At 39.9% G+C, this 27,744-nt stretch overlaps 1 protein-coding gene across 1 annotated transcript in view; it reads right to left on the bottom strand.

Moving 5' to 3' along the window:
* Window positions 1–27,744, bottom strand: part of LOC136864128 (serine/threonine-protein kinase PLK1) — a 390,167-nt gene that overhangs the window by 242,155 nt on the left and 120,268 nt on the right. The window contains exon 5 of the mRNA XM_067140737.2: window positions 5,519–5,614. Within this exon, the coding sequence (XP_066996838.2) occupies window positions 5,519–5,614 (96 nt within the window). The remainder of the gene's footprint in view (window positions 1–5,518; window positions 5,615–27,744) is intronic.

The raw sequence follows: 27,744 nt of genomic DNA on the forward strand, positions 1-27,744 counted from the left end.
GTTTGGCACCACTGTTCTGGCCAGTTTCCAGACATCCAGATCATCTGGCACAAGTTGTGGAGGATGTCCATGTCCTACTTGCCCTTGTTCTTTAGGTCTTCAGCAGTAACCCCATAAAAGCCTGGTGCTTTCTGATTTCACAACTCCTTCACTGTACATTTCACTTCTCTAAGGATTGCTGGTTCTAGGACTTCAACCTGGTCTCCTTGCTTGAAATGTAGGTTGTCATGGAGCAACCTTACGCAGTACTCTCGCCATGCTTCGGCTATTCCCTTTGGGTCCAAGATGATGTTACCTTGTTCATCCCTGATGACCTGTATCTTGGCTTTGAACTGTCGAGCCACTTATTTTCCTTCGTTGTGGAGCTCTTTAGAGTGATTATTATGGTGGTGATTATTGTTTTAAGAGGAGGTACAACTGGGCAACCATCCTGGTTCTCATTTTCATGCCTCTCCAGCTCTGCATACAGCCTGTATGTGTTCGTTCTCATCTGTTCTACAAGCAAGCCTGATGTCTCCCTTCACTTTCTGTTGCTCACGGTCTACAACTGAGAGTCAGATGCTTAGTCAATTGTTGATAGTGCCAAGATCTTATCTGACATCCAATATTATTGCTTCACTGTTTTGTTGTGTTTGGAAATCTACTTCGTTCTTTCAACAATTCAGTTTTCCACTCTCTTCCAAACTTTGTCGCAGTTCCCCTCAAGGTCTGATAGGCCACTTTCCAGAAGAGCTTTTCGAAAGGCCATTAGCTCTGGAGCAACTATCCTCTGAGATTTTAGTTTGTTTGCTGGCTTTCTCAGTTTGATTTTGAGGTAAGCCTAGAAAAGACAGTGATCAGTACTGCATTCAGCACCAGGTCTAATTCTGATGTTGCAGGAGGAGTTTCTCCATCTTTTTTTAAAAAAGTTGTTTTATGTCCCATTGACACAGATATGTACCGTACTATGGCGATGATAAGATGGGAAAGGCCTAGGAGTAGGAAGGAAGCGGCCATGACCTTTAATTAAGGTGCAGCCCCAGCATTTGCCTGGTGTGAAAATTGTAAACCTCATAAAACCATCTTCAGGGCTGCCGACAGTGGGGTTCAAACCGACTATCTCCCGGATGTAAGCTCACAGTTGCGCACCCTTAACTGCACGGCCAACTCACCTGGTTCTCCATCTTTTGTCGACCAGTATGTAATCCATCTGGTTTTTATATTGCCCGTTCGGTGAGATCCACATGTAGAGGCAGGGTTTGTGATGTTTGAAGATTGTATTCATTATGGACAGGTTACTATCAGTTATAAACTGGATCAGTCTGTTGGCTCACTCATCACGCGTTTTCAAGCCATAGTGCCCCACCGTGTCTCTCAAGTGGTTGTCCATTGTGGTGCTCCCAACCTTAGTCCTCCAGCAAAATAATGATACCTTTGGGCTTGAGAGCTACAGAACTGCCACGGTGTCCTCTAGGGTTGCGTAGAAGTCTTTTACTTCCTGGTTATCTGAGCCAGTGGTGGGTAGGTATACCTGCACCAGGTGCAACTTGTATGGCTGGTGTTTGGTGTTAAGGGTGGAAGTCAATACTCTTCCAATGACTGGTCCATAGGCTTCGACATATTGAACAAGTGACTTGCTACCTAGAAATGCGATGCCATTTCGTCCCGTGACATCTATACCACAGATGAATATCACACAGCTTTTTTGTAACAAAGTGCCCACAGCCTTTCTAGTGTGTTTCTGATAGGCCACAAATATCAATTCAATGCCGCTTTAATTTGGACTTAATGATGAAAGTTTCCCTGCCTGGAGAAGTCCTCTTTCATTCCACGTTGCAACTGTTTTGCCATTACAGAGTTGGTCTGCATTTGTTCCATCAGGAGCTCATTTGCCATGCAAGGCCTGATCATTGACCAATGCACGTCTGGTTGCCCATTTCACATCAAGAATAAGTAAAATTCTTTCAAGAATAAAATTTACTGTGTCCACCTATTCAATACAATTATATGAGATTAGTTACTTGTAACATTTCACATCAGCCGGCCTGGACCCAGACTGGTGCCAATCACTACTTTGATTGCCTGGCACAACAATATAATGTCCTTGCCTCTTCATGATGTGCTCATGGGAAAATAATCAGCTGCCTTTGCTTTCCTGGGCTCTCCTTGCCTTTCTTCATACCATTTTGGATACAAAAATAATAATTAATTTAGCTCAAAAAGAATTGAAGTTATAACGCTACAAAATATGGCTAAAATGCTCAGTATACAGCAGTTAGCAAGTTAAAAACTAGGTTTCAGTTTCAGTTTCAAACCATCCTGTCCTGCCAACACATCTTCACACAGTTGTCAAATTCAAAATAAAATATTTCTATAATTCTAATTATTTCATTTCCAGTAATTCTCTGTATCAAAATTGGGTCCACTGTTGATTTTCCAATTCTGAATCCAAATTAGTCTTCTTGTAGTTGCATTTCCACCTTCCTGCTACTTATTATTTTCTCAAATATTCCTTTTCCTAATTTTGACAACACAGGATTTAATTGTGATTCCTCTAAAATTATTATATCTCCCCTCTTGAAAATAGGTACTAAGATTCACTACTGCCAACCTTTTTGGAACCTGTTTCTTTCTCCATACACTCTTAAATCATTTGCCAGTCCGCTGCACTCCCTTATAATTCTTACTGCAACTTCAGCAACTCCCTAGTTTTTACATTCAGTGAGTTCTCTCATTTGGGTTCTATTTCTGGTGTGTTACTTCGTATCTGTCCTCCACAAATTTACTCTTCTTTATCCATGAATACGATATAGTAATTTCTTTCCACTATAAAGTATCTCTATTTACGAGTGAACAGTTCCCAGCTTTTCTTTTTTTTCAAGATCTTGCAAATTCTTTTTGGTTTAGTGTACCTCCACCTCCCTTCCTTAGCCTTTTTTTGTTGTCCATTCTCTTAATAATTTCTTCTTTTCCATATGTTTTCTCCTGCTAGGCTATTTTATTATGGTGTGTCTTACCCTTCATATCATTTCTTCTATTCGTCTTCAACCTTCCCACTCTTTATACTTTGGATTAGTTTCTCTAGTTCCTTCACAAACTCCTCCCGAATGAGGTAATCTTTCCATTTCCTTTTCATGCCCTGTCATCACCACAAAAAGCTTCCTCAGTTATGGCAGTATTATCCATAAGTTTTTTACAATCTATTTTATCAACCAAGGTTTTGGTTTGTTTACCTCTTTACCCATATCTTTTGACTATTCTTCTTCTAGAACCATGTATTCCCTATAATTCACTGATTCTTCTGACTACAATCAATTTAGCTCTCTTCTTTTCCTACCGCTTATCCCACACCTGTGGGGTTCGCGGGTGTGAACTGCGTCGTGCATGTGGATTTGGCCCTGTTTTACGGCCGGATCTCCTTCCTGACGCCAATCCTATATGGAGGGATGTAATTACTACTGTGTGTTTCTGTGGTGGTTGGTAGTGTAGTACGTTGTGTGAATATGAAGAGGAGAGTGTTGGAACGGACACAAACACCCGGTCCCCGAGCCAGAAGAATTAATCAGAAGTGATTAAAATCCCAGACCCGGCCAGGAATCAAACCCGGGTCCCTCTGAACCGAAGGCCAGTACGCTGACCATTCAGCCAACGAGTCGGACACTAAAATCAATTTAGCAAATAGCTTTATCAATTCTTACAGCATACTGAGGGGTCCAAGACCTCTTCTCTTCCTCTCCTACATTTTTCCCTACTTGTGCATTCATATCTCCCATTATCAATTACTTCTTTATCTTATATACATTTCTTCACTTCTTCCAGAATCTGCTCTATGTTTTCTATTTCCAATTTGTGGGGGACATATCTAAAACAAACAGAACGAATTTAAACAGAATAATTCTGTCCTTTACACACTTCACCTCATCCAGAATATTCTTCCTCAGGATCACACCTAATCAATTTCAGGCTTCCAGCCCCCACTGTATTGCATACATCCTTCATATCTCTCCTCCCCTCCACCTACAACTTAGTCTCACTCAGCCCAAGGATGGCTATGTCACGCTTTTTCACAAATTAAAATGGAATACAGTATCTACACTTAAACAAAACAAGTTTCAAGTCATTATCTTGATTACAAAAGGACCTTAAGTGTTTTGACCTGTATTTGATGCTAGAAAAATAAACTTTCAAGAATCTTCTCTTCTTTGTTCTCCCCTGGTGTGGTTTGCTTCACTGCATCCTTTTCCTTCTCTGCAAAGAATTCTACCACTCACTAACTTGCAGATTCCTATCTCAACGTTCATTCTCCAGGGTAGATTACACAGATGATCCATTCTGATGAAATGGCTTACTGAATCCATTGAAACATTTAATCCTTCCTGTCGGCTTCTTTAAAAAAGTTAAAAACTTAATTACTTCATTACTTTACCATCCAAACATTTTGACAACAAACCTTTACCAGTTAACCTACTGTACCATTTCCCTACTTCATAAAGCTACAATATATGTGTATACTACTATTTCAAAAGTTAAAACTGAATATCACTTCACACTGTTACATTACTGTTATGATTAGAAACACACTAAATGAGAGTTTAAAATATATCAAACACCTTACATACAAACAAGTAGTTGAAATGTTAAAACTAAGAAGGAAAATTATTTTCTCATTCTTCTTCTTCCTGGCCATTTTCTAATTTTGGTCAGCATTAACCCCAGTTTTACAACCAGATACCCTTCCTGACACCAACCCTCTGTGGAGGGATGTATGCATTACTGGATGATTCTGTGGTGGTTGGTAGTATGGTGTGTTGAGCGTGAAGAGGAGGTATGTATTAAGACTAACACATACGCCTAATACTCAAGCCAGAGAAATAAACTAGACATGGCTAAAATCCCCAAGCCAGTCATGAATCAAAACCAGATTTCACTGAACTGAAGGCTGCTATGCTGACCATTCAGGCAAGGAGCCAGACAAAGAATATTAGTTTCTGAACAAGGAACTAATATAACATCTCTTCATCATTTCTCACTCATTTTGTGTAAAAAAAGAAGGTACCACAGTGGATGGAATATCCATATGATGATCAATAATTAATTACAGGTCTCCCAGATCCATGTTAACTTTGGTTTTAATCTGCATTTTTAATTTTGCAAAGTTTGAACCATTCTGAACATTTTTATGGCAATCTCAATTATGTAAAGACAAAGAAACTGCAATTCTCAATTAAGAACTGGCCATTAGTATCATAGAATTATCTAGTGGGCTATGAAAAACTTCCAAGTAGAATTCAAATCAGCACATATGAATTAGGTTCAATCACCCACCAACTCCTTTCCACATGTAAATGAGAAATTACAGGTCAGTTTTTTCCTGCTCATTTTTGGAATTATCCAACATAACAAGAAGAATGTTGTGCCTAATAATGAATCAAATGAGCATTACAAATTAAAACTATTGCTTAAAAGCGGCCAAAAGTATAATGGGAAAATTTCAATGAAAAACTAGTTTAGTGAATGATCTGACTTAATGAAAACTTACATTATACAGCCAATGGCCCACACATCAGACTCATAGCTGCAGCTAAGTTTATTCAAAACTTCAGGAGCTATATAATTGGGAGTTCCACAGACTGACCTGTATATAAAATGGAAATAAAACAAATAATATGAAAGAAATAAGAATTATACAACAAAGCACAGTGAAACCTCAAGCTATTATTTTCTTAAATTTATTTCTGTAATTTTATAAATAGATGGGAGTTTGGGTATGCCCAAAATTAATAAGTATATATATATATATATATATATATATATTAAATATTCCTTCTCCCAATATTTCTCCCGAAGTAACCTTGGTTTACATCTGTATTACAACACTATATAGAGGATTCACTGTACTCAAAATATCACAGTTAAACATACATTTAATAAATAAACATCCATTTCAGAACAATTGAAGGCCCCCCCGGAATAAGGGTCTATGCCACAAAACTAAAATGTTCAGGAAACAGAAAAACCGTCTGAATAACGAGAAAATGAAAAATGTATATTTTGAATTAAATCAGAATGCTTAAAGACCACTTGAAAACCGAATGATCACAAATTAACCTTATTAATGTAGTAAAAAAGCACTTTCTCATTTTGAAATCATGGAATAAGGGTCTAAACCACATTTTCACAGTTTAATACAGTGTTACTTATTGCGAGATGAATCACTTCAAATCGTTATAGAATCCTCTGAATTCTTGAGACATATAGTCACACATCTTCAGTAGGTCATTCTTTTTTCTTTCTTAATGGGCAGTGTTGAGCCATAGAGTTGTGGCAATTCTTGAGGCAGGAATAGTGGCTGATTACGTCTGTTCTTGACACCTTTAACTAAGGCATATCTTTCTCGAGGAGCAATCAAATTGTGGCATCTTCGCATAAACATAGATGTGGGGTCACCTTCAGAAAACTTCAGTCACATTCCTTCAGTAACCTTGAATTTAGGGTCGTTGACCAACATTTTGCGTCTTTGAAGTCAGAACTCTGGACAGACACTCTAAACATGCCTGAAAAAGTTATTTTACATACCTGCGGTGAACTACTGTCACTACCTTTTGCTGGAACATGGTATCCAAAAGAATGTTTCCGACGTGAAGTGACATCTGTTCTCTGATTACACCTCCTTTTCGGTTCAGAGATTTTGAGGCACTTATTCACAAGAAACAAAGACTGCTCATTAAGGTCCATGGTATAGTATTCTGTACACAACGTCTCCTTTTCACAGTCAATGAGCTGAATACACCCATTCTTGTTACAGAACTCTGGATAATACACACGGTCCCGAAACAACGAAGAAGCAGAAAGTGATTATAATGTTATACCCTATACCAGTTTTTTGTTATTTGCTTTATGCACCGACGATGGGATAGGAAAGGCCTAGGAATGGCAGGGAAGGGGCCGTGGCCTTAATGAAGGCACATTCCCCGCATTTGCCTGGTGTGAAAATGGGAAACCACGGAAAACCATCTTCAGGGCTGCCGACAGTGGGGTTCGAACCCACTATCTCCCGATTACTGTATACTGGCCGCACTTGAGCAACTGCAGCTATCGAGCTCGGTCTATACCATTTTACCGTAATGATAATTAAATGAATGGTTTGTATAATGCATTATGTAACGATGACCAAATTTATTCTAAGGACCTTCCTTAGCACAACATAACCCATTTATTATAGACCCTTATGCCACTCACCTGTTGTGGCCAGGTTTTTGCTTCTTTTATAACGCCTTTCGTTGTTGTATAAGCCTCACACCTACTTTGTTTCCTTTTACGTTCATTATCCTTCCAGTTATCCATATTTATCTTAGTTTTTCTGGTTTTATTCAAGTTTTTTAACTCATTGGACAAAACATTCAACACAATGGCATCCATCTTGAATGAGTGGGATAGACCCTTCTTCCAGGCAAAGGAGTTTTTTAACAGACAAATGACCTATTTCTGTTAAAGTTATGATTATCATAGTTCGCATGCAATAACCTGAGATGATATAGACCCTTATTCCGCAAAAAAACTCAACTTGCTGAAAAATGTGGTTTAGACCCTTCAATTACTTTGAAACAAAATTGCTTTGTCCCAATATAAAAGAAATTCATGCACAGAATCATTCAACATACATTGCTATCATAAAAACGACATGCTAATTAATTTTAAACTAACAAAATGATGATACAAATGAAAAGTAAACCATGCATTATGTCAAAATAATAAAGTATCAACAGTCACACCTTGCCATATAACACAGAAGATGATTAAAATACCCAAACAGATTCTTAAGTTAAACAGATAATCAGTACAATAAACCTCTGAGGCAATTCTGTGTCAATAGATATTTGCAAATAGATTTGCTTGTGTGGTAAACGGGATGCTTAAATACTCTGTCAACCAGCCCCTTATAATTTGGTAATCTATAATTTATAGACGAACTAAAAATATTAGTTCCTGTTCCTATACAAGATTAGTATAACTAAATGTTCAGGTGAAGCTCACAAGGGAGTTAGCACAACTTGCGATCGCAATTGCAGGTGATTTGTGGTTTGTATGAATATGTTTGAGGTGCTGATTACAACACTGTATAAATTAAATGCCATCGCCAAGTCCACTGTAAGTTACGAAGATTCGCTATTCCGCTCAAAGTGGACCATATCTAACATGATATCGTGGCTTTAGTAACTTTAGACACCATAAACGTTTTCTCTAGCTACTTTAGTTATTTTACGTGTATGCTATGGTCGACACGCCGCGCCGTGTCCAAGGTCACCCGACATAGTTGCCAATGAGACATCTAGGGGAACCAGACAGACATTCCGCATAAGAGCAAGGAAGCTAGTATAATAGGGACCTCCGTCTGTGTTGTATCTGCTTCGACCGTTCATAAAGTTCCTTCTGTTTGTGGTGTTTTCAATTTCGTAGCGAGTCACTGTCACCGTAATCGTGTGAAAATGAATCCTGCCAATATAGCGAGTATAATTGTTCGCCATTACAAACAGAAACGAAGATCCAGAGAAATTACAGTAAGTGAGAGAAATGCAGCTGCGTGCATAATCAATGTGACAGACGAAACAGTGGCAAACAATGGTAATAATATACATCAAGAAAATACAATAGACTATATTGAAGAATATGTATATGCAGAGGAAGACTTATCTGATTGTGAAAACATTATGGACGATCCAGAACCTGACTGTGAGGAAGAGTCATTGATAAAAAGTTATGGAAGTCAGTCGTCTGCATATCTGCCAAGCCCACCACAGAGGAAGAGGTGGGGTGTTGTATCTTTTGAAAAGGCAAAGGAGATAATTTCATTCCAAGATTCTGGGAAAACCAAACGATTAAGCTTCAATACAGTACAGAAACGATATCGTATGGTGCAAGACGTACATCATCTACGATATTTACGTCATGTAGTAGAAAAAGGGGAGCTAGGACAGCACTCAAAACTTCCCCTGCTTGACAATTATGTAGCGGAAAAATTCAGGGTGGCGAGAACTGTTCTAGGCGCTGATGTTCAAGACAGGGATATTCGTGGTTGGGGTTTAGAAAAAGCTCGAGAAATAGGACTGACTCGATTCACTGGATCTATCTATGGATGGGTTGCACAGTTTAAACAGACACACCATCTTGGTTCACGGGCAATAACAAAATGTGTAACCACTAAAGCCTGGAATACAGATGGTGACGTGAAGGAACAATGTGACGAGTTTCGCAAAGAGGTTATGTCTTTAATGAATACCATGGAACGTGTACAGATTTATAATACTGATCAAAGGGGTATACGAAAAGAACTTCACTCATCGCAAACTCTGCATTACAAGGGAGAGAAGTCGGTAAGAAGTTCGATATGGAGTGATCACGCAACAACTCATTCTTACACCATCCAACCCGTTACTTCGGCAAGTGGATATGTGTTTCCAACGTTGCTGGTTATTTACCAGGAACCTAATGGTCAGTTTGCAGTGCGAGTAACGCAACACATGCTGAAACCACAAAATCTGGTTCAAGTTGCTTCAAAGTCCGGCCTAATCCCAAAACAAATCATGATGCAATTCTTTTAAGATGTCTACTTCCCATACGCAGCACAGGAGTCTCTACTTCTGGTCAATTCCCTCGTGACATATCGTGACAACGCATATCGATGCTATCCGACAACAAAATATGGTGTATAAAGACCATCCTTCCTGGGTGCACACCTTACGTTCAGTCACTTGATGTGCTATTCTTCACACAGTTCAAGGGGGTGCTGAAGCAGATTGAAGATCACATTATCCTTAACGACTGTCAGTTCACACCATCGTTGAGGGATTCCATTTCGTTGCTGATGTGCATTCTACACAATCAGTTCTGTTCTCCAGTCTTTGCTGACTTTATTCGGTACTCCTGGACTGTAGCTGGATATGATGACTTCAGACCAGAGAGGTTTCAATCACCACCCGAATGTATTTTTGATGATGAAAAGCTGTGTGACTCAGAAGAATGCTTATTGCAAGCACTCATGAAGTGTTCCTACTGTGATAAGCAACTCTGTTTTCTGCACTTTATACTCTGTGGACATGCTCATCCTCGTAATCTTTTGCCAAGAGCTACCAACAACCCATATTTTGAGCTTGGTGCCCGAACATGTGCGCAGGACTGTAAAGTGCAGTGTAATTGTCGATGGCAAATATTGTGTGCATATTTGTACTGTACATGTAAAACAGTTAAATACAAACCAGAAAGTTTTTGCAATTACGATTGCAAGTTGTGCTAACTTCCTTGTCAGCTAAACAGATGGACTTGTTAATGCCATTGGTAAATCAATGAAAGAACCTATAATGAATGTATAAAATGATCACAGTGAATAACATCTATGTTAGCAAAGGAAGTGTACAGTAAGGTTATGAATAGATACTGAAACATAATGGCTTGTAGGCAGAAAACAGAGTACTCCATACTGTTGAATGCTTAACGTGTTCAAAATGATGGTCCCTGTTTTTACACTGATTGAAGCAAACATTGTAAAGTTAAGCTGACACTTTGTAACGGGTTTGCATGCCTAGACTGTTTAAGGTGATCAGGATTTTTAGGCTTCTGTGTATACACTATTTGCTTTTAAATGGTCCCACAGGAAGCAGTCAAATGGCATACGATCAAGTAATCGGTGGGAGGTGGAGGGACTCGAAACAGGTGTTCCACAACTGGTCTTACGTCGCACCAATACAGATAGGTCTTATGGTGACGATGGGACAGGGAAAGGCTAGGAGTGTGAAGGAAGCGGCCGTGGCCTTAATTAAGGTACAGCCCCAGCATATGCCTGGAGTGAAAATGGGAACCCACGGAAAACCATCTTCACGGCTGCCGACAGTGGGGTTCGAACCCTCTATCACCTGGATGCAACCTCACAGCTGCCCGCTCCTACTCTAAGAACTGACATTATTACATAGGCTACCTTTTTTCAAGAACTATCAGGGACTGGCGGACCAATCTGTACATCTCATGTAAATGTTAAAAAATGTGGCAGTGAGATTACCTGGAATTGTATACAACTAGTAATAATGGTTAATGGTGAACCAACAGTATAGTTTATACTGTCAAATTAACACAGTTAGTGTCTAGTAGCTGCTGGGGGTAATGAAAATACTGCATTGTGCACAGGTGCACAGAACTGGCATTTCTCCCACCTGACAAAGACACGCGTCAGTTATTCCACATTCCCGTCTGCAGACAAGATTACAGTCTTGATAAGTAGACATTTAAAGATAGTGCATGAGGGTAAAAGGCTTAATTCACCTTCACACAAGTTAATCAGCAGGACCTGTATCTCTTGCCTAGGAGCCATTCTGATGTTACCCAGTATAGTGCAATGCCAAAGAGATCAAAATGGAGAAACCCATCTCACCCTTTCAAGAGAATTGTGAAAACAATTCAAATACATATAATGGTAGATTTATTCAAATGAACTCAAATGTACTGTTCCAAAAGAGATGAAGCAAGCAAAAATGAAATAGAAATGACTGGTATAATAGACAGCCCATTAGATGCTCATTAAGATCCCTTGCATAGTTTACATAAAGAATTGTTACATACATACATACATACATACATAGACTGTTATGCCTTTCAGCGTTCAGTCTGCAAGCCTCTGTGAATTTACAAAACGCTGCCACAATCGTCCGTTTGTCTCTAATTCTGTGGCCATGTTTAATTCTATACCTCTTACCTTTAAATTATTAGAAACTGAGTTTAAACATCATCGTCTTTGTCTCCCTCTACACCTTTCTTTTTTGCTATTTGTTTTACGTTGCATCGACACAGATAGGTCTTATGGCGACAATGGGATAGGAAAGGCCTAGGAATGGGAAGGAAGTGGCCATGAATTTAATTAAGGTACAGCCCCAGCATTTGCCTGGTGTGAAAATGGGAAACCACAGAAAACCATCTTCAGGGCTGCTGACAATGGGGTTCGAACCCACTATCTCCCGAATGCAAGCTCACAGCTGCGTACCACTAACAGCATGGCCAACTCGCCCGGTCTACACCTTTCACTCTCCATAACAGAGTCAATTATTCTCCTGGGTAACCTATCCTCCTCCATTCACCTCACATGACCCCACTACCAAAGCCAGTTTATGCGTACAGCTTCATCCATCGAGTTCATTCCTAACCTAGCTTTTATCTCCTCATTCTAAGTACCCTCCTGCCACTGTTCCAACCTATTTGTACCTGTAATCATTCTTGCTACTTTCATGTCTGTTAATTTTAACTTATGAATAAGATATCCTGAGTCCACCCAGCTTTCATTCACGTAAAGCAAAAATGGTCTGAAAACAGACCGATGTAAAGGTAGTTTCGTCCGGAAGCTGACTTCCTTCTTATAGAATGCTGTTGATCACAACTGTGAGCTAACTACATAAGCTTTAATAAGTACCCTGATTCAATCTCACTTACAATACTACCATCCTGGGAGAATACACATCCTAAACACTTGAAATTATCTACCTCTTCCAGGTTTGTATCACCAATCTGACATTAAATTCTCTTGTATTTCTTACCTACCGACATCAATTTAGTCTTGAAAAGGCTAATTTTCATACCATACACATTGCACCTATTTTCAAGTTCCAAGATATTAGACTAAAGCCTTTTGGCACAATCTTCCATTAAGACCAAGTTGTCAGCGTAGGCCAGACTGTTTACTACATTTCCACCTAAAGTGAATCACTCCCTGCCACACTTTATACCTTTCAGCAGATGATCCATGTAAACTATGAACAACAAAGGCAAAATATTACAGCCTTGTCTGACACCTCTTGTCTAACACCTGCAAGTACCTTGAACCAAGAACTCCATCTACCATCAATTCTCACTGCAGCCCAATTGTCAACATATATGCCTTTGATTGATTTTCATAATCTACCCTTCATACCATAGTCCCCTAGTATGGTGAACATCTTTTCCCTCAGTACCCTGTCATATGCTTTCTCTAGATCTACAAAACATAACTGTCTATTCCTCTCATAGCATTGTTCAATTATCTGGTGCATACTGAAAATATGATCCTGACAGCCCCTCTGTGATCTAAAACCACACTGGTTTTCATCCAACTTCCCCTCAACCACTGATCGCACCCTCCCTTCCAAGATGCCAGTGAATACTCTGCCTGGTATACTAATCAATGAGATACCTCAATAGTTGTTGCAATCCTTCCTGTTCCCTTGCTTATAGATAGGTGCAATTACTGCTTTTGTCCAATCTGAAGGTACTTTACCAACACTCTATGCTAATTTTATTACTCTATGAAGCCATTTCATCCCTGTCTTCCCACTATACTTCACAATTTCAGGTCTAATTTCATCTATTCCTGCTGCTTTATGACAATGGGTATATTTACCACCTCTTCCACTTCCTCAAGTGTAATTTTACCAACATCATTTTCCTCCTCCGCATGAGGTCGGTTGTTCGCAACATCACCAGGAATAATTCCTTTTATGTTGAGAAGATTTTCAAAATAGTCCCTCCACCTGTCCAGTGATTCTCTGGGATCAATAATGAGTTCACCTGAATTACCCAAAGCACTATTCATTTTCTTTTTCCCTCCCTTCCTAAGATTATTACTGTCCAGAAAGGTTTCCTTCCTGCTTGACCTAGCCTTTCCAGATTATTACCCAAATCGTCCCACGACTTCTTTTTGGATTCAACAACTATTTGTTTTGCTCTGTTTCTTTCATCTACGTACACTTCCTTGTCTGCATCGGCCCTTGTTTGGAGCCATTTCTGATAAGCCTCCTTTTTACGTTTACAAGCTGCTCTCACTTCATCATTCCACCAAGAAGTTTGCTTTTTCTCATCTTTCCTAGGCATTCCCTTGCTGTTTCTACTACAGCATCCCTGTATGCCACCCATTCTCTTTCTATATCCTGAACCTGCTTACTGTCCATTGTTTGGAACTGTTTGCTGATCATATCCATGTACTTTTGTCTAATTTCCTCATCCTAGAGATTTTCTACACACTCATCGGCAGACAGATTTCATTTTCTCTATCCTAGGTCTAGAGATACTCAGCTCACTACAGATCAGATAGTGATCTGTATCATCGAAAATCTCCGGAAAACCCGAACATTCCTAACAGGTTTCCTGAATTCAAAGTCGGTTAAGATATACTATGGATCTGGTGCCCTGACCGTCCCATTTGTAGCGGTGAATAGCCTTAATAAAACCAATGTAGTTGGTCTGTTATTGGACATTATAAATTTTCCAGCTAACTCATTCCTGGTTGCCAGCATTTCGCCCCAGTTTGCCTTAAGCTTGAAGAACGTATTAGTAACTGCTAAACCCACACTAGCACAGAAGTCCAGCAAACGCTTTCCATTCCTATTAGCTTCCATATCTTCCTTACATTTACCCATCACCGTTTTGTATCCTTCAGTTCTATTTCCAACACTCGCATTGAAATCACCCATAGCACTATCCTATCCTTGATGTTGACCCTGACTATGACGTCACTCAATGATTCATAAACCGTGTCAACTTCATCCTCATTTGTACCCTCACATGGTGAATATACTGAGACAATTATCGTCCTAATTCCTCCAACTGACAAATCTACCTGCATCATTTGCTCATTTACGTGCCTAACAAAAACTATGTTGCATGCAATAGTATTCCTGATGAACAGGCCAACCCTACACTCTGCCCTTTCCTTTTTAACACCCGTCAAGTACACTTTATAATCTCCTATTTCTTCCTCGTTATCTCCCCTTACCCGAAAATCATTGACTCCTAGCACATCCAAATGCATCCTCTTTGCTGACTCAGCCAGTTGTACTTTCTTTCTTCCATAAGCCTTATTAATATTGATAGCCCCCCCATCGATTTCATTTCGTTCACCAAGTTGTTTCCAAGGAGTCCCTCGCCTGTCAAATGGGAGTGGGACTCCGTTGCTCCCATTGGTCCGAGTCTTGCTTAAAACCTTCTGAGCGTACTTGGTGAAAATTCTGTGAAGCTAGTTGCTACCCTACTTACACCTAGTCCAAGTGAGGATCTCTCCTCTAATGGGTCAGGGACCATAGTGGATTGTATAGTCCTAGGCGGCTGAGCACAAGGAGGGCCATGACTTATTATATGTCCGAGATGCCAACTTCTTTCCATAGCAACTGGGTCAGGGACCATAGTGGATTGTATAGTCCTAGGCGGCTGAGCACAAGGAGGGCCATGACTTATTATATGTCCGAGATGCCAACTTCTTTCCATAGCAACTGGTATCCGGACTCTCAAGACCACTCACTAGGCCACTCAGCCGTTGCCCATGGTTCACGAACTAGGACGTGACTACAGTAACCCACACCAATATGAGAATAATAATAATAATAATAATAATAATAATAATAATAATAATAATAATAATAATAATAATAATAATAATAATAGTAATAACAACAATGGTAATACTGAAGAAGGTGCTAAAAATAAAAATAAAACACAGCATGCCATTGACCTAGCCAAGGAGAGGGGCATAACATGGAGAAAGCAGGTCAACGGACTGCAGCCATTTGGACCCACGCCAATGACAGTTAATGCTTGAGTAGAGACAAAAGAGGACATCATTAAGGTAAGTTCCAGATTTTAATTTCCTAAGTATTTAAACAGAAATAAACATAAACATTTATTTCTAAATATTTGAGTATGATTTGATAGAATCTGATGATGTTCTTTCAAGAACAAAACATGCCATTTTAATTAATTCATTAAGCTCCATAGGACTCAGTATAGTCACAGAAATATTATAAAACAGCTGTTGCAAATTGTAGCAAATATTTGGATTGAGGTGGTGATTTAAGGTTTGGTAGGATTTTTCAGCACCATCACTAGAATCTCATCCTTAAGACAGGATGTTAAGCTGAATCTCTTAAATAAAAAAAAACCCCACTTGATATCACAGCTTGAGCTCCCATAAAAGACTATAAACCTCAATTGTCTCCAAGAAATTTACTATAGGTTCATAAATACTATTCTTTTCTTGTCACACCTCTGTATCCTGTTGTTCACCTCCCAACTCATATCTTATTGTGGGATCCACAATTACACCTTGCTTTGTATTAGTAGAGTACACTATCATATCAATCATCCACAATGATCCATTCACAGCAAGAGAGGAAATTTCCTCATCTACTGCCCAGCCATTCTTCCTCAGGGCATCAGCTATCTTTGAACTTACAATGTGGTGATGTAAGTTCCGATTGAGCATTCCACAGTCACACTGTTCCTAGACGTGAGCCAGGGGGTTTCACTCTGTGGGCAGCCACGTCTGCACCGAGTACTGTGTACGGACACAACTGCAGCAACATTTGCATTCATTTTTAAACATGTCACCCACTCTGAAGTTGATAATCTGCTCTTGTCAGATATCCATTTGGTATCCTCACTGTACACTGCTACCCCCTTACCTCTTCCAGACATACTGTAAATTTCAAAGTTTCAGACTCGAAGTTATGCACTCCTTCCTGGAATTTCATCACTGAGGACTTTGTCATTTCTGATGATGGAGGAAAGTTAAGGCGAACACATGAAGTTTTTAACTCCTCTTCCAACACTGTAACTACATTTACATGTGCATTATCAGCTCTCACGAATGCTATACAGACATTACAGTGCTGGACAATAGCTTCCCATGCAGCTCAAATTTAGCCCTCTGAAATTTCTCCCTCAATACAACACAGTGCTGGGGATGTCAATTGATAAGAAAAGCATCTCTAACAGAACTCTGAATAATCTTGTCCACGTCCTCGAAAAATGCACGTGGCATTTGTGCAACGGTGCCATCTGTAATGGGTATACATAATGGTTAACACAATGGAGACGCCGCTCGTCAAAACTACGGGCACGCTATTTCATTGCTGCTGACAGAATTCGGAGAATCTATGGGCACGTTTACACTGTAGCTAAAAAATAGTAGCTGCTGTTTCAGCGAGCTGCGACTTCATTAGGATACTGCTGAATGCTTCTATAAGCATAAAATGTACTAGTCATGAGCATAAATCGAGAGCTCTTCTTTCAAGGCATTGATAACACAGACAGGTTCCTACATAACCTGGGGCTGTGTCATCGTTGACTCTCAGCTGTGAAATGGGCGTTTGTGTTTGAGAGGCAGGCTTGTTTGTGTAATTATTGTGAATATTTAGGATGTCTAATTCAAGTGTACAAAATTTTGATAACGAATCCATAATGGAAGACACGAGTTCTGAAAATGAGGATGAAGATAACAATTACACACTAAGTAGGCCTAAATATGATGATTCTGGTGCTTCAGGCAAGTAAATGTAGATAATGAGCTAATTTCAAATTGGTGTGAAGTGTAACGTAGTTTTATACTGCTTCCTTAAAGTGGGTTCTGTAATACTGTTTTCGCTTCCTAAAAATGCTGGTGTTTCTCGTGTACCTGCAGCAACTCGATGCAACCCTGTCGTCAAACAAAAAACAGTAGGAAAGCAAATTACTAGTTGTAAACAAGGATACCAGTGTCAATTGACCAATTAGGTTAGAATCTGTATTAGTGTGTTTCAGTAGATGTGTCCACAATATTAGACAGATTTCAAAATATTAACCGAACTGGCATCCACAGCTGCGTCAGATCTTTTTTCGTTTGTAAAACTTATTATCTTCATAAATTTATATTTAAAATCTGGAAGCAATATTATGATAATTAAAATTCATTTTTGTATACAAGAAAGTGTGATCTATCTAAACATTCCAAAAGTTGTTATAATTATGACTTATCCTAGCATTGAAAAAGTTTCAAAAACCATAAAAAATCCTGCGATTTTTTTTTTTTTTTTTTTTTTGCTAGTTGCTTTACGTCGCACCGACACAGATAGGTCTTATGGCGACGATGGGACAGGAAAGACTAGGAGTGGGAAGGAAGCGGCCGTGGCCTTAATTAAGGTACAGCCCCAGCATTTGCCTGGCGTGAAAATGGGAAACCACGGAAAACCATTTTCAGGGCTGCCGACAGTGGGGTTCGAACCTACTATCTCCCGAATACTGGATACTGGCCGCACTTAAGCGACTGCAGCTATCGAGCTCGGTACCTGCGATTTCTGGAGGGTAGTACATCCAAATATGGCCGTCTCCAATGTGTTAATGCTATTTAGTTTCTGACCCAGACGTAGAATTAGTAGTGATGTAAGATTTTCAAGGTCTACCCTAAGTGATATTATACTCCTTTTTGACCCAAAAAGGATTTCATCTTTAAATGTTACTCCCAAATATTTAATGGTATTTTTGGTTCACTTTGGCTTTATACAAGATTGATAATTCAAGAAGAGGTTGTTCTGTAATAGGTGACCTTGAGTTATATTAATTAAAGATGACTTCACGACATTCAGAAAAAGACCAATTTGCCGAAGTTGAGAATTGGTTATCATGACCGACAACTGACTACGCAGCATCTATCAAATTCCCAATAACTACCTTGTCATCTGCAAAGGAAACTACTGATATAATTTATCTAGATCAGGTAAAATTTCAAACCCAAATGAGTTAGTAATTTGTTTCTCTGATAAATCCTTAAGGATGAAATCAACTGATAGGTTGAAAAGAGTCGGAGAAAGAAGAGATCCCTGAAAAACACCTCCTCTGAGCACAATATATTCAGATACGTGTCTCAAGGCATGAATACTAGTATAGTTTCCCCTGGACAAACACTTGACTATCTCAAGAAGGATTGTTGGGATAGGCTGAGTATGAAGACATTCATCAAAATGATCAATATCAACATTATAAAATGCCTATGTAACATCCAAAATTGCTATTGTAAGATCATTCTTATTCTTCTTTGCTCTTCTTAAACAACAATCAGTGAAACATTAATGTATGAGGCTGGTTGATTCACAAATCCCTTTTGACTCACATTTAGGACTACAAAACCCCTCAATTTGGAATGCGGAACTTTGTCAGTGAGCGATTCAATCAATGAACATATAAAAATTGGATGCCAGTTTGAAGGATAACTTTTATCGCCTATGACTTTGTAGATTAGTATGGTTTTAGCCTGTTGCATTCCATCCAGAACCACATTCCATTTAATCATTACCTCCATTAAAGCAGCAGTGACTTTAGAGCACTGCATTAACATCAGTGTTCATATTAAAACTTTATCTTGTCCCAGGGAAGAGTCTGACTTCATCTTACTTAAAAGGATTTTTCAATGTCTTCAACTGATCCTACAAACATTTCATCAAGGACATCCAGCTCTATACTAGATCAGATATAGTTATAATTGGGAACATGCATAATTTTCAAAAATATTTTTTTCGAAAAGTACACCAATGAAATAGTGCGTAAACGTATTACATTGTGGTATGTTGCCTTGTTTTCTACCATTAAAAAAATGTTTAATAGTGCCTTTCCGCAAGGCGAGTGAAACGGCCTCTGACGTAAGCGGCGCGCTGTGACGTCACGATCCAGTACCGCATGGAGCTCTACCAGCCGTTGTGCATCAGCCGTTGCTAAAAGCCGATTGTTTATTATTCATGATCGCGAGTAACTTCGAAATGACAGAAGAAAGATTCGAAACAGCACAGTCAGACAATCTACCATGTGTAGATGTCATCATTCTTGAAAAATGTGACTTTTGTGGCCGCAGAAATTCGCGGATAACAAGCAAGTTTGTAAGTGGCGTCTTTTATATACGTGCAATGTACTGTAACCCATAGTGTTAGGATAACAACGAACCTGGATAGATATCACATCACTTTCAACATTTCCTTCTAGGCTGATTATCCTATTAAAGAATAACATTACATTTTCGGGCTTTCAGCATTAGTAAAGTAAGAAATCGGATTTCAGCACTAACATAAACATATAGGTAGCATTATAGTACTAGTCCGCTTCTGTGGTGTAGTGGTTAATGTGTGCCACTCCCGGAGGCCCGGTTTCGATTCCCGGCTCTGCCATGAAAGTTGAAAACAAATAGTACGAGGACTGGAACGGGGTCTACTCAGCCTCGGGAGGTCAACTGAGTAGAAGGGTTTCGAATCCCACCTCAGCCATCCTCGAAGTGGTTTTTCGTATTTTCCTACTTCTCCTCCAGGCACCTAAGGCCACTGCCGTTTCCTTCCCTCTTCCTTGTCTATCCCTTCCGATCCTCCCATCCTCCAACAAGGCCCCTGTTGAGCATAACAGGTGAGGCCGCCTGGGCGAGGTAATGGCCCTCCTCACCAGTTTCATCACCATAATCAAAGTCTCAACGTTCCAGGACACTGCCCTTGAAGTGGTAGAGGTGAAATCCCTCGCTGAGTCCGAGAGAAAACCAACCCTGAAGGATAAACTGATTAAGAAAGAAAGAAAGAAAGAAAGAAGGAAAGAAAGAAAGATCATAGTACTATAGGGCTATAATCTATCATTCCCAAAAAAATATATATTTATGGTTGGGACAGCTGGCCTACCCACTTCCAGGGCCCATGAAAGAGAATTAAATATCTTTGTGGAGGGAAAAAGTTAAACATGATAAAGATAAATATGACTTCATCTAGTTTTCACAAGTCGGGCTGAGTGGTTCAGACTGTTGAGGTGCTGGCCTTCTGACCCCAACTTGGTTCAGTCCGGTGGTAGTTGAAGGTGCTCAAATACGTCAGCCTCGTGTCGGTAGATTTACTGGCACGTAAAAGAACTCCTGCAGGACTAAATTCCTGCACATCGGCGTCTCCGAAAATCGTAGAAGTAGTTAGCGGGGCATGAAGCCAATAACATTAATTACATTTGGCTTTTAACAAGCTGAACATATCAGGAAAGAAAAGTGTCCTGGTGACATTTTAGTCGCTCAATACAGGAATGTCTTTGGGTGCTGTGACTTTTACTTTTTTTTTTTTTTTTTGCTTTACGTCACACCGTCACATATAGTTCTTATGGCGACGATGGGACAGGAAAGGCATAGGAATGGGAACAAAGCGGCCGTGGCCTTAGGTACAGCCTCAGCATTTGCCTGGTGTGAAAATGGGAAACCACGGAAAACCATCTTCAGGGCTGCCGGCAGTGGGGTTCAAAACCCACTATCTCCCGGATGCGAGCTCACAGCTGCGTGCTCCTAACCGCACGGCCAACTCGCGCGGTATTTTTACCCTTCGGTTTATTGACTTGCCTTGTATAACCTAAAACTTAGGCTAAGTTGGATAATATTTTAAACACCTACATCACTATTTTCACCTGTGTGCAATTATGTTATTTATTTCATTAATATTATGATAATTATTATAATTGAGCATTGTTAACTTATAAGACCCCAACAGACAAGCATTGGTTTTGTGTAGAGTTATACATTTGTTAAATTCACGTTGTTTCCTTTCATGATGTACACGCCTATTCTTTGTTACATTATAGAGTATTTAGATATAGCCTAAATTTCTTTACCAATTAAGCTCTTCAATAAAGACATACATAACTGTCCCATGCCAAGATATATTGGTAGAATTAGAGCTGTCAAAATGGTTCATAACCCCTTTGATTTATTATCTTGACATGGATCACCCAAAACATAGGTTAGGTTTGGAGAATACTTTAATAATCAGCATTATTTAATGCACTGTTTATTACTTTCATATTCCAAGATGTAATTGAAGCATTTAAATAAAGCATCATACATTAAAATTTAAAGTTTTACCACTAGAACAGCTGACATGGAAAAGTGATTTGAAAATTCAAACAAATTCATCTTACGTTAAAATATTCAAAAAAAATAAACTGTAGACTTTTCCGATATATCACCAGCATTTCTCCGGCTCGCCAAAATCCATTTCTTCCTAGTTTTAGCGTCTTTGGAACATTTATAAACAATTTGTTTGGTATGGTATGCGATGTGCTATTACACATCGGAACTCTACACCATTTATAGTTTTCTGCCTCACTGTCTGCGCAGGATTCATTTTAAGTCTAACATATACCACTCAGATTATTATCCAATGTATAGACCTCGAATTTAACCATACTAGACACTAAGGTAAAGTAGAAATACGCGAAGTGTATCCTGCTTCTCACAGCACACTACGTGTTATTTCGTCTGCTAATTCAGTCAACCTGTACGATGACGTCAGACCAATGAGTTCGCGTGCTTGCGTGACGTGACATTTTCGTAGATTTTTATCACGTTTGGAGTTATTATTTGTACATTCTGATCACATTTTTGAATTCTGCATGAAATTTTGAATCAGATTAGCATATTTTTAATTAAAACCCCGGATCATGCATGTTCCCTATTGTCCTGTAACTGTTATTAGGTGATCCCCATTTTGTTGTCAAAAGCCTTCTGTAATGTTTCCATTTCTATTGTATAACGTTCGAGGTTCTTATCAGTACTCAATATTGACCTCGCACATGTCTTACGTACTTTGAAATACTGAAACTAGATGAGATCGTAGTTACATTCTTCCCTCCTCTCCTTTCTGTCTCTTCTGGAATGCACTTAAGGATTACTAATTTTACCGTAATTCCCATCATTATTGGCAAATGCACGTTTGTTTTTTTGCATTTCAACAAATCGTGTAACCTGGTGTTTATGTCCAGGTAGCTTATTCCCTACTCTGAAAACCGTGAAAGTAGTTAGTGGAACGTAAAACCAATAACATTATTATTTCTTTTTGCCATTGATGCTTTCACGACATTTAAGTAGGTAGTTCCCTTCTCAGTCACTTCAATACTGTTATTTCGTCTCGGTGTTTTCCAAATTCATACGTTCCTCATCGCCAGATGTTTCATTCCAGGCTTGTGTCATGTCACACACCTGTCAATGTCATATGTTACGTACACATGTTATGTGAACCTCTTAAGACTGATTCTGATGGTTCGGTCAGCTTCCGCTTCGAACGCTAGCGCTGTGCCACGTGCTGGGAGCCATCTGGTGGCGAATGAACGTACCATTTCCACTTCTATTATAACGTCTAAATTTAAAGAGTCATTGTTTAAGAAGCCTCTCTCGTGGACAGTCGAGATTTCTTCTGATGACGCGGAGCAGTTCTCTGCAAAACGTAAAGAATTCCACCTTATTTTCTTGACACGGAATGAGCCCAAAACCCTATACAGTATCATGTCTACTATTATTTCTTATTCCCTACTTCCCGTACCACACTGATAAGCTCACTACACAGTTCACTGAGTTCAACTGACAATTCTGTGAATTATCTTCTTGAGAATGTATGCACACACTGTGTACTCTCCTCCTCACGCTCATCGGTAAATTCAACTAAGTTTGCATGGCGGTTCACAATTCTCTGTGCTTGTCTGGCTGAGGCCTGGTAATGTGAGTACTCACCTGCATATAGTATTTGCTATAATAAGAGCATGATATTTTATTTAGGATATTTGCAGTAGGTTCGACATTACTAGACCTGTTAGCAGAGCAATCTTCCTTCCTATTAGCCGTTTCTTCCAATTCTATCACCATTATGTACATAATTGTTTGTGCAAAACAGACCACTAAAACTCAGTGTCTATAACATCACATATTGGTCTCCAGCAAACAGTAACTACTACAGAAGTGAAAGAAAACGCATACCAGGTGGTTCATGTGGCCCTTGCGATCTTTTTAATGGAAGTGTCCGTGGCCTTAATTAAGGTACAGCCCCAGCATTTGCCAGTTGTGAAAATGGGAAACCACCATGGAACACCATCTTCAAGCCTGCCGACAGTGGGGTTCGAACCCACTATCTTCCGCATGCAAGCTCTCAGCTGCGCATCCCAACTGCATGGCCAATTCGCCCGGGCGATGTAGTTTTATGCAACCCACTGCGTTTACTGCAATTCTGAAATATATTGGTCCCTCTCCCTAAACCAGAGTAATATAATGAGATGTGTGGCTACAGGCTAGAAAACAACAGAAATTGCGAACACTATTAAAGTAATAATGAATGATCCGAATGAACCCATAAAATTAGCACAGATACAAAGAACATGTACCCTACAACAGGAGATGTACACACAGACCAGCAATAGGTATTGTATCGGTTGGGAACTGCTCGCAGCATGTCAACCCTCACAACAGCTCACTTGGCAGGGGCCCGGTGAACCGTGAACAGTGCTTGACAGTTAGGAGGATCAAATTCCATGCAAGTATTCTTTATTTTTGTCTGGGATGTGGCAAGGTTGGATATTTAATAGTTTCCACAGGCTGATTGATTATTTGGCCATGAAAAGGGCCGTTGGTATGTTAGCATTTGGTATGGAGCTGGTTTGGAAGAGGTTAGGCAACATGGCAGGATTTCAGTTACCTACGTTGGCTAACACAGCACCTGTTTGAACTGATGACCTCCGTGGTCGATACATAGCTGTGCACAATATTGTTAAGACAGTATGGCACGTTGCAACATCTCTGGCATAACGGATCGGCATGCCTCAGTGATGAGCTGTCTAAGGTGTCCAGGATAAGACAGCTCCTGTGGCATAACGGATCGGCATGCCTCAGTGATGAGCTGTCTAAGGTGTCCAGGATAAGCCAGCTCCTGTGCATATACCAGTTGTTTTACATGGCCCCACAGAAAAAATCCAGGGGCGTAAGATCTGGTGATCTGGAGGGCCAGGAGACAGGTGCTCTTCTTCCTACCCATTTATCAGAATACGTTGCATGGAGACGGTTCCAGGCGACAACGCCACGTGCAGTTGACGTCGGTCATGTTGAAACCACATTGTGCAGCGGTCAAGAAGTGGCACATGTTCCAAGAACAGTGGTAGGTCATCTTGGAAAAACCGCAGACAGCATTCTCCCATCAGAGATCCCTCACGGAAATGGAGAACAATAAGGTGATCACCCACGATGCCACGCCATACATTCACACCCCACTGTACCTGAAAAGGTGTCTGTCGTACCCAGTGGGCATTATCCACATTCCAGTAATGTATATTATGCTGATTAAGAGTTCCATAGTCGTGGAGCATTGCTTCAACCGTAAATGAGACAGTCGCTAAAAAGGCAGGATGAGTGATCACATGCCGTACGGTCCATTGACAGAACGCCACCCAGTCTTCGATATCATGACTATGGAGCTCCTGGTGTATGTGCAGATGGTACAGGTGAAACCACTATATGCAATATTCAAATAACAGACGCCTGGCTGATGTTCCTCTCTTGTGCAATGGCCCGAATGCTAGTGTGAGGGTTATGCCGGATAGCGTCCAAGACCACCTCTTCATTGTGAGCAAGCATCACAGCCTAATATCAAACAGCCCATGTCGTTCCCAGGGACGCGGTAACCCACATACATCTTTTCACACTCCAAAATGAGATGCCTGTGAGTTGTCGTCTATCCAGATAAAATTCTTGATACATGCATTGTGCCTGGTATGAAATTCTCTCCAGCTTCCCTATAGATGAGTAACATTTCCACATACTAGCCGCTTGAATACATCATGAGGCAGTGAATAAGCTTTGTGTTGCGACTTGCCTTGAAGGAGGAGAGTCTGCACAGCTACATATTTACCTGCCATTGCAGGTTGTTATCGTTGCAATGGGGAACAATTTGCCCTACCTGTGGTCTGCGAAGCTTGGAATTTGTATAACGTAGCTAACTGGCTGCCTGTGTCCTAGCTGCAGACCATCACCTCCTCATCGTCGTCGTCCAACCCAGCTCCATACCCTATGCCACGATACATACGGGCCAAATACACAAATCAGTCTGTGGAAGCTATCAAGTATGCAACCTTACCACATTCCAGGCAATTGGCGGTAAAATAAATAAAAATTAATAATAAAAACAAATAGCTTGCATGGGATTTGAACCTTCAAGCACTGTCCACCATCACATCTCTCAATATGCCCTTGCCATGTGTGCTACTGTGAGGCTTGACATGCAGCGTGCAGTTTCCAGCCTATACAACATGTGCTCCTGGTCTGTGTGCGCACCTCCTGTTGTAAGGTGTGTATTTTTCGTATCTGCAGTCATTTTACAGGTTTATTCAAGGTACCCATAATGAATTAATAGTGGCACTCACGATTCCTGCTGTCTTCTAGCCGTAACCACCCATCTTGTTATATTACCTAGGTTTAGGGAGAAGGACCGATGGATTTCAGAACTGTAATAAAAGCGGCGGGATGCATAAAACTAGATTGCAAGGGGCTGGTGGAGCATCCGGTATAACATATAACATATTTAACTTTTACTAACCATCCTTAACAACCACTGTTGCAAGTAAACAAAACTGCCTGCATACAATTTAAGGTCAGTAGAATTAAACACTTTGCTTTTAAATAGCAAAGAACTACAACCCACCAACAAGTCCTCAGTCCCTCAGCCACATCACACCTCTAACACACAATAGGCAATAATTCAACATGAACAGCTTGTCATTTAGACTCCCCATCTGAATAGGTCTAGTAAAGAACAGCAGCACATCAACACATCCTCAGTCCTTCAGTACATCACACTATTTAATGAAAACACAATAGGCAGCAACAATACAACATGGACAGCTTGTCAGAATCCACATCTAAATAGTGGAGAGCAATAGCCCATTAACATGTCTTCAGTCCTTCAGTATCACACTATTTAACTAATACACAACAGGCACCAACAATACAATACGGACAGCTTGTCATTTACACTCTAAATTTAAATAGTAAGGGACAACAGCCCACAACACATCCTCAGTATTTTAGTACATCACACTATTTCATGAAAACACAATAGGCAGGAGTAATAATACAACATGAACAGCTTGGCAGACTCCACATTCAAATAGTAAAGAACAACAGCCTACTAACACAACTTCAGTCCTTCGGTCTATCACACTTTCAACTAATACAAAATAGGCACCAACTATACAACATGAACAGCTTGTCATTTACACTCCACATTTAAAAAGTAAAGAACGACGCCCACAAACACATCCTCAGTCCTTCAGTACATTACACATTTAACTAATACAAAATAAGTAGCAACAATACAACCTGAACAGCTTGTCAGACTCCACTTTTGTATAGTAGCACAGTCCATCATTTACTCCACACATTTAAAATATCTAGTAAGTAGTCTACATGACTGGTACCATGACAGAATGACAGAACCAAAGTTGAGAAGTTTGATTCTGAGCCTTGACAAAACTTCTGACAAGTACCTTGAGTGTGGTTGTCCCATCACCATTCACTCTGAAACATGCAGAGAAATTCCTATGTGCCTATTCCAAGGCAAAAAACTTTTCAGCAGCAGAAAGAATGCCGTGAATGAAACTTACTTGTTTACACACCTATCCTCATAGACTTTAAAGTTTGCACAGTCAATGTATTTCCTAACATAATTCTGTTCCTAGAGAAATGAATGACTCATTCTTCCAGAGAAGCAGCAAGGGATAGTCAAGTGAAAAAGAAAAACATCTGAAACAAAGAGAATACAAATTGGTTCCTCCACTACTTCCTATTAGCTACTGTGAAATTCCACCTTACAGAACCCTAGAATGATTACATGTGACTAGTTTCTATTTGTTACTGAAAGTTTGGAGGAACATTTTATGAAACTTTTTGGGAAACCAAATGTTCCATTACTGCATCATCCAGTATCCATGCACTGCTCAAATGGCTAGGTCATGTCAGAATAATGGATAGCTGTTGAATTCCCAAGGCTCTGCTTTACAGGGGGCTAAGTGAAGTCTCAAGATCGTTGGGTAGACCTACACAGCGTTTTAAAGGATGTCTGCAAAAAGAACCTGATGCAGGTTGCAATCGACAGCAAAGATTGGGAAAGCACAGCGATTGACAGATATGCCAAGAAGACA

Source organism: Anabrus simplex, chromosome 2, assembly GCF_040414725.1.
Source record: "Anabrus simplex isolate iqAnaSimp1 chromosome 2, ASM4041472v1, whole genome shotgun sequence".
NCBI classification, from domain to species: Eukaryota; Metazoa; Arthropoda; class Insecta; order Orthoptera; family Tettigoniidae; genus Anabrus; species Anabrus simplex.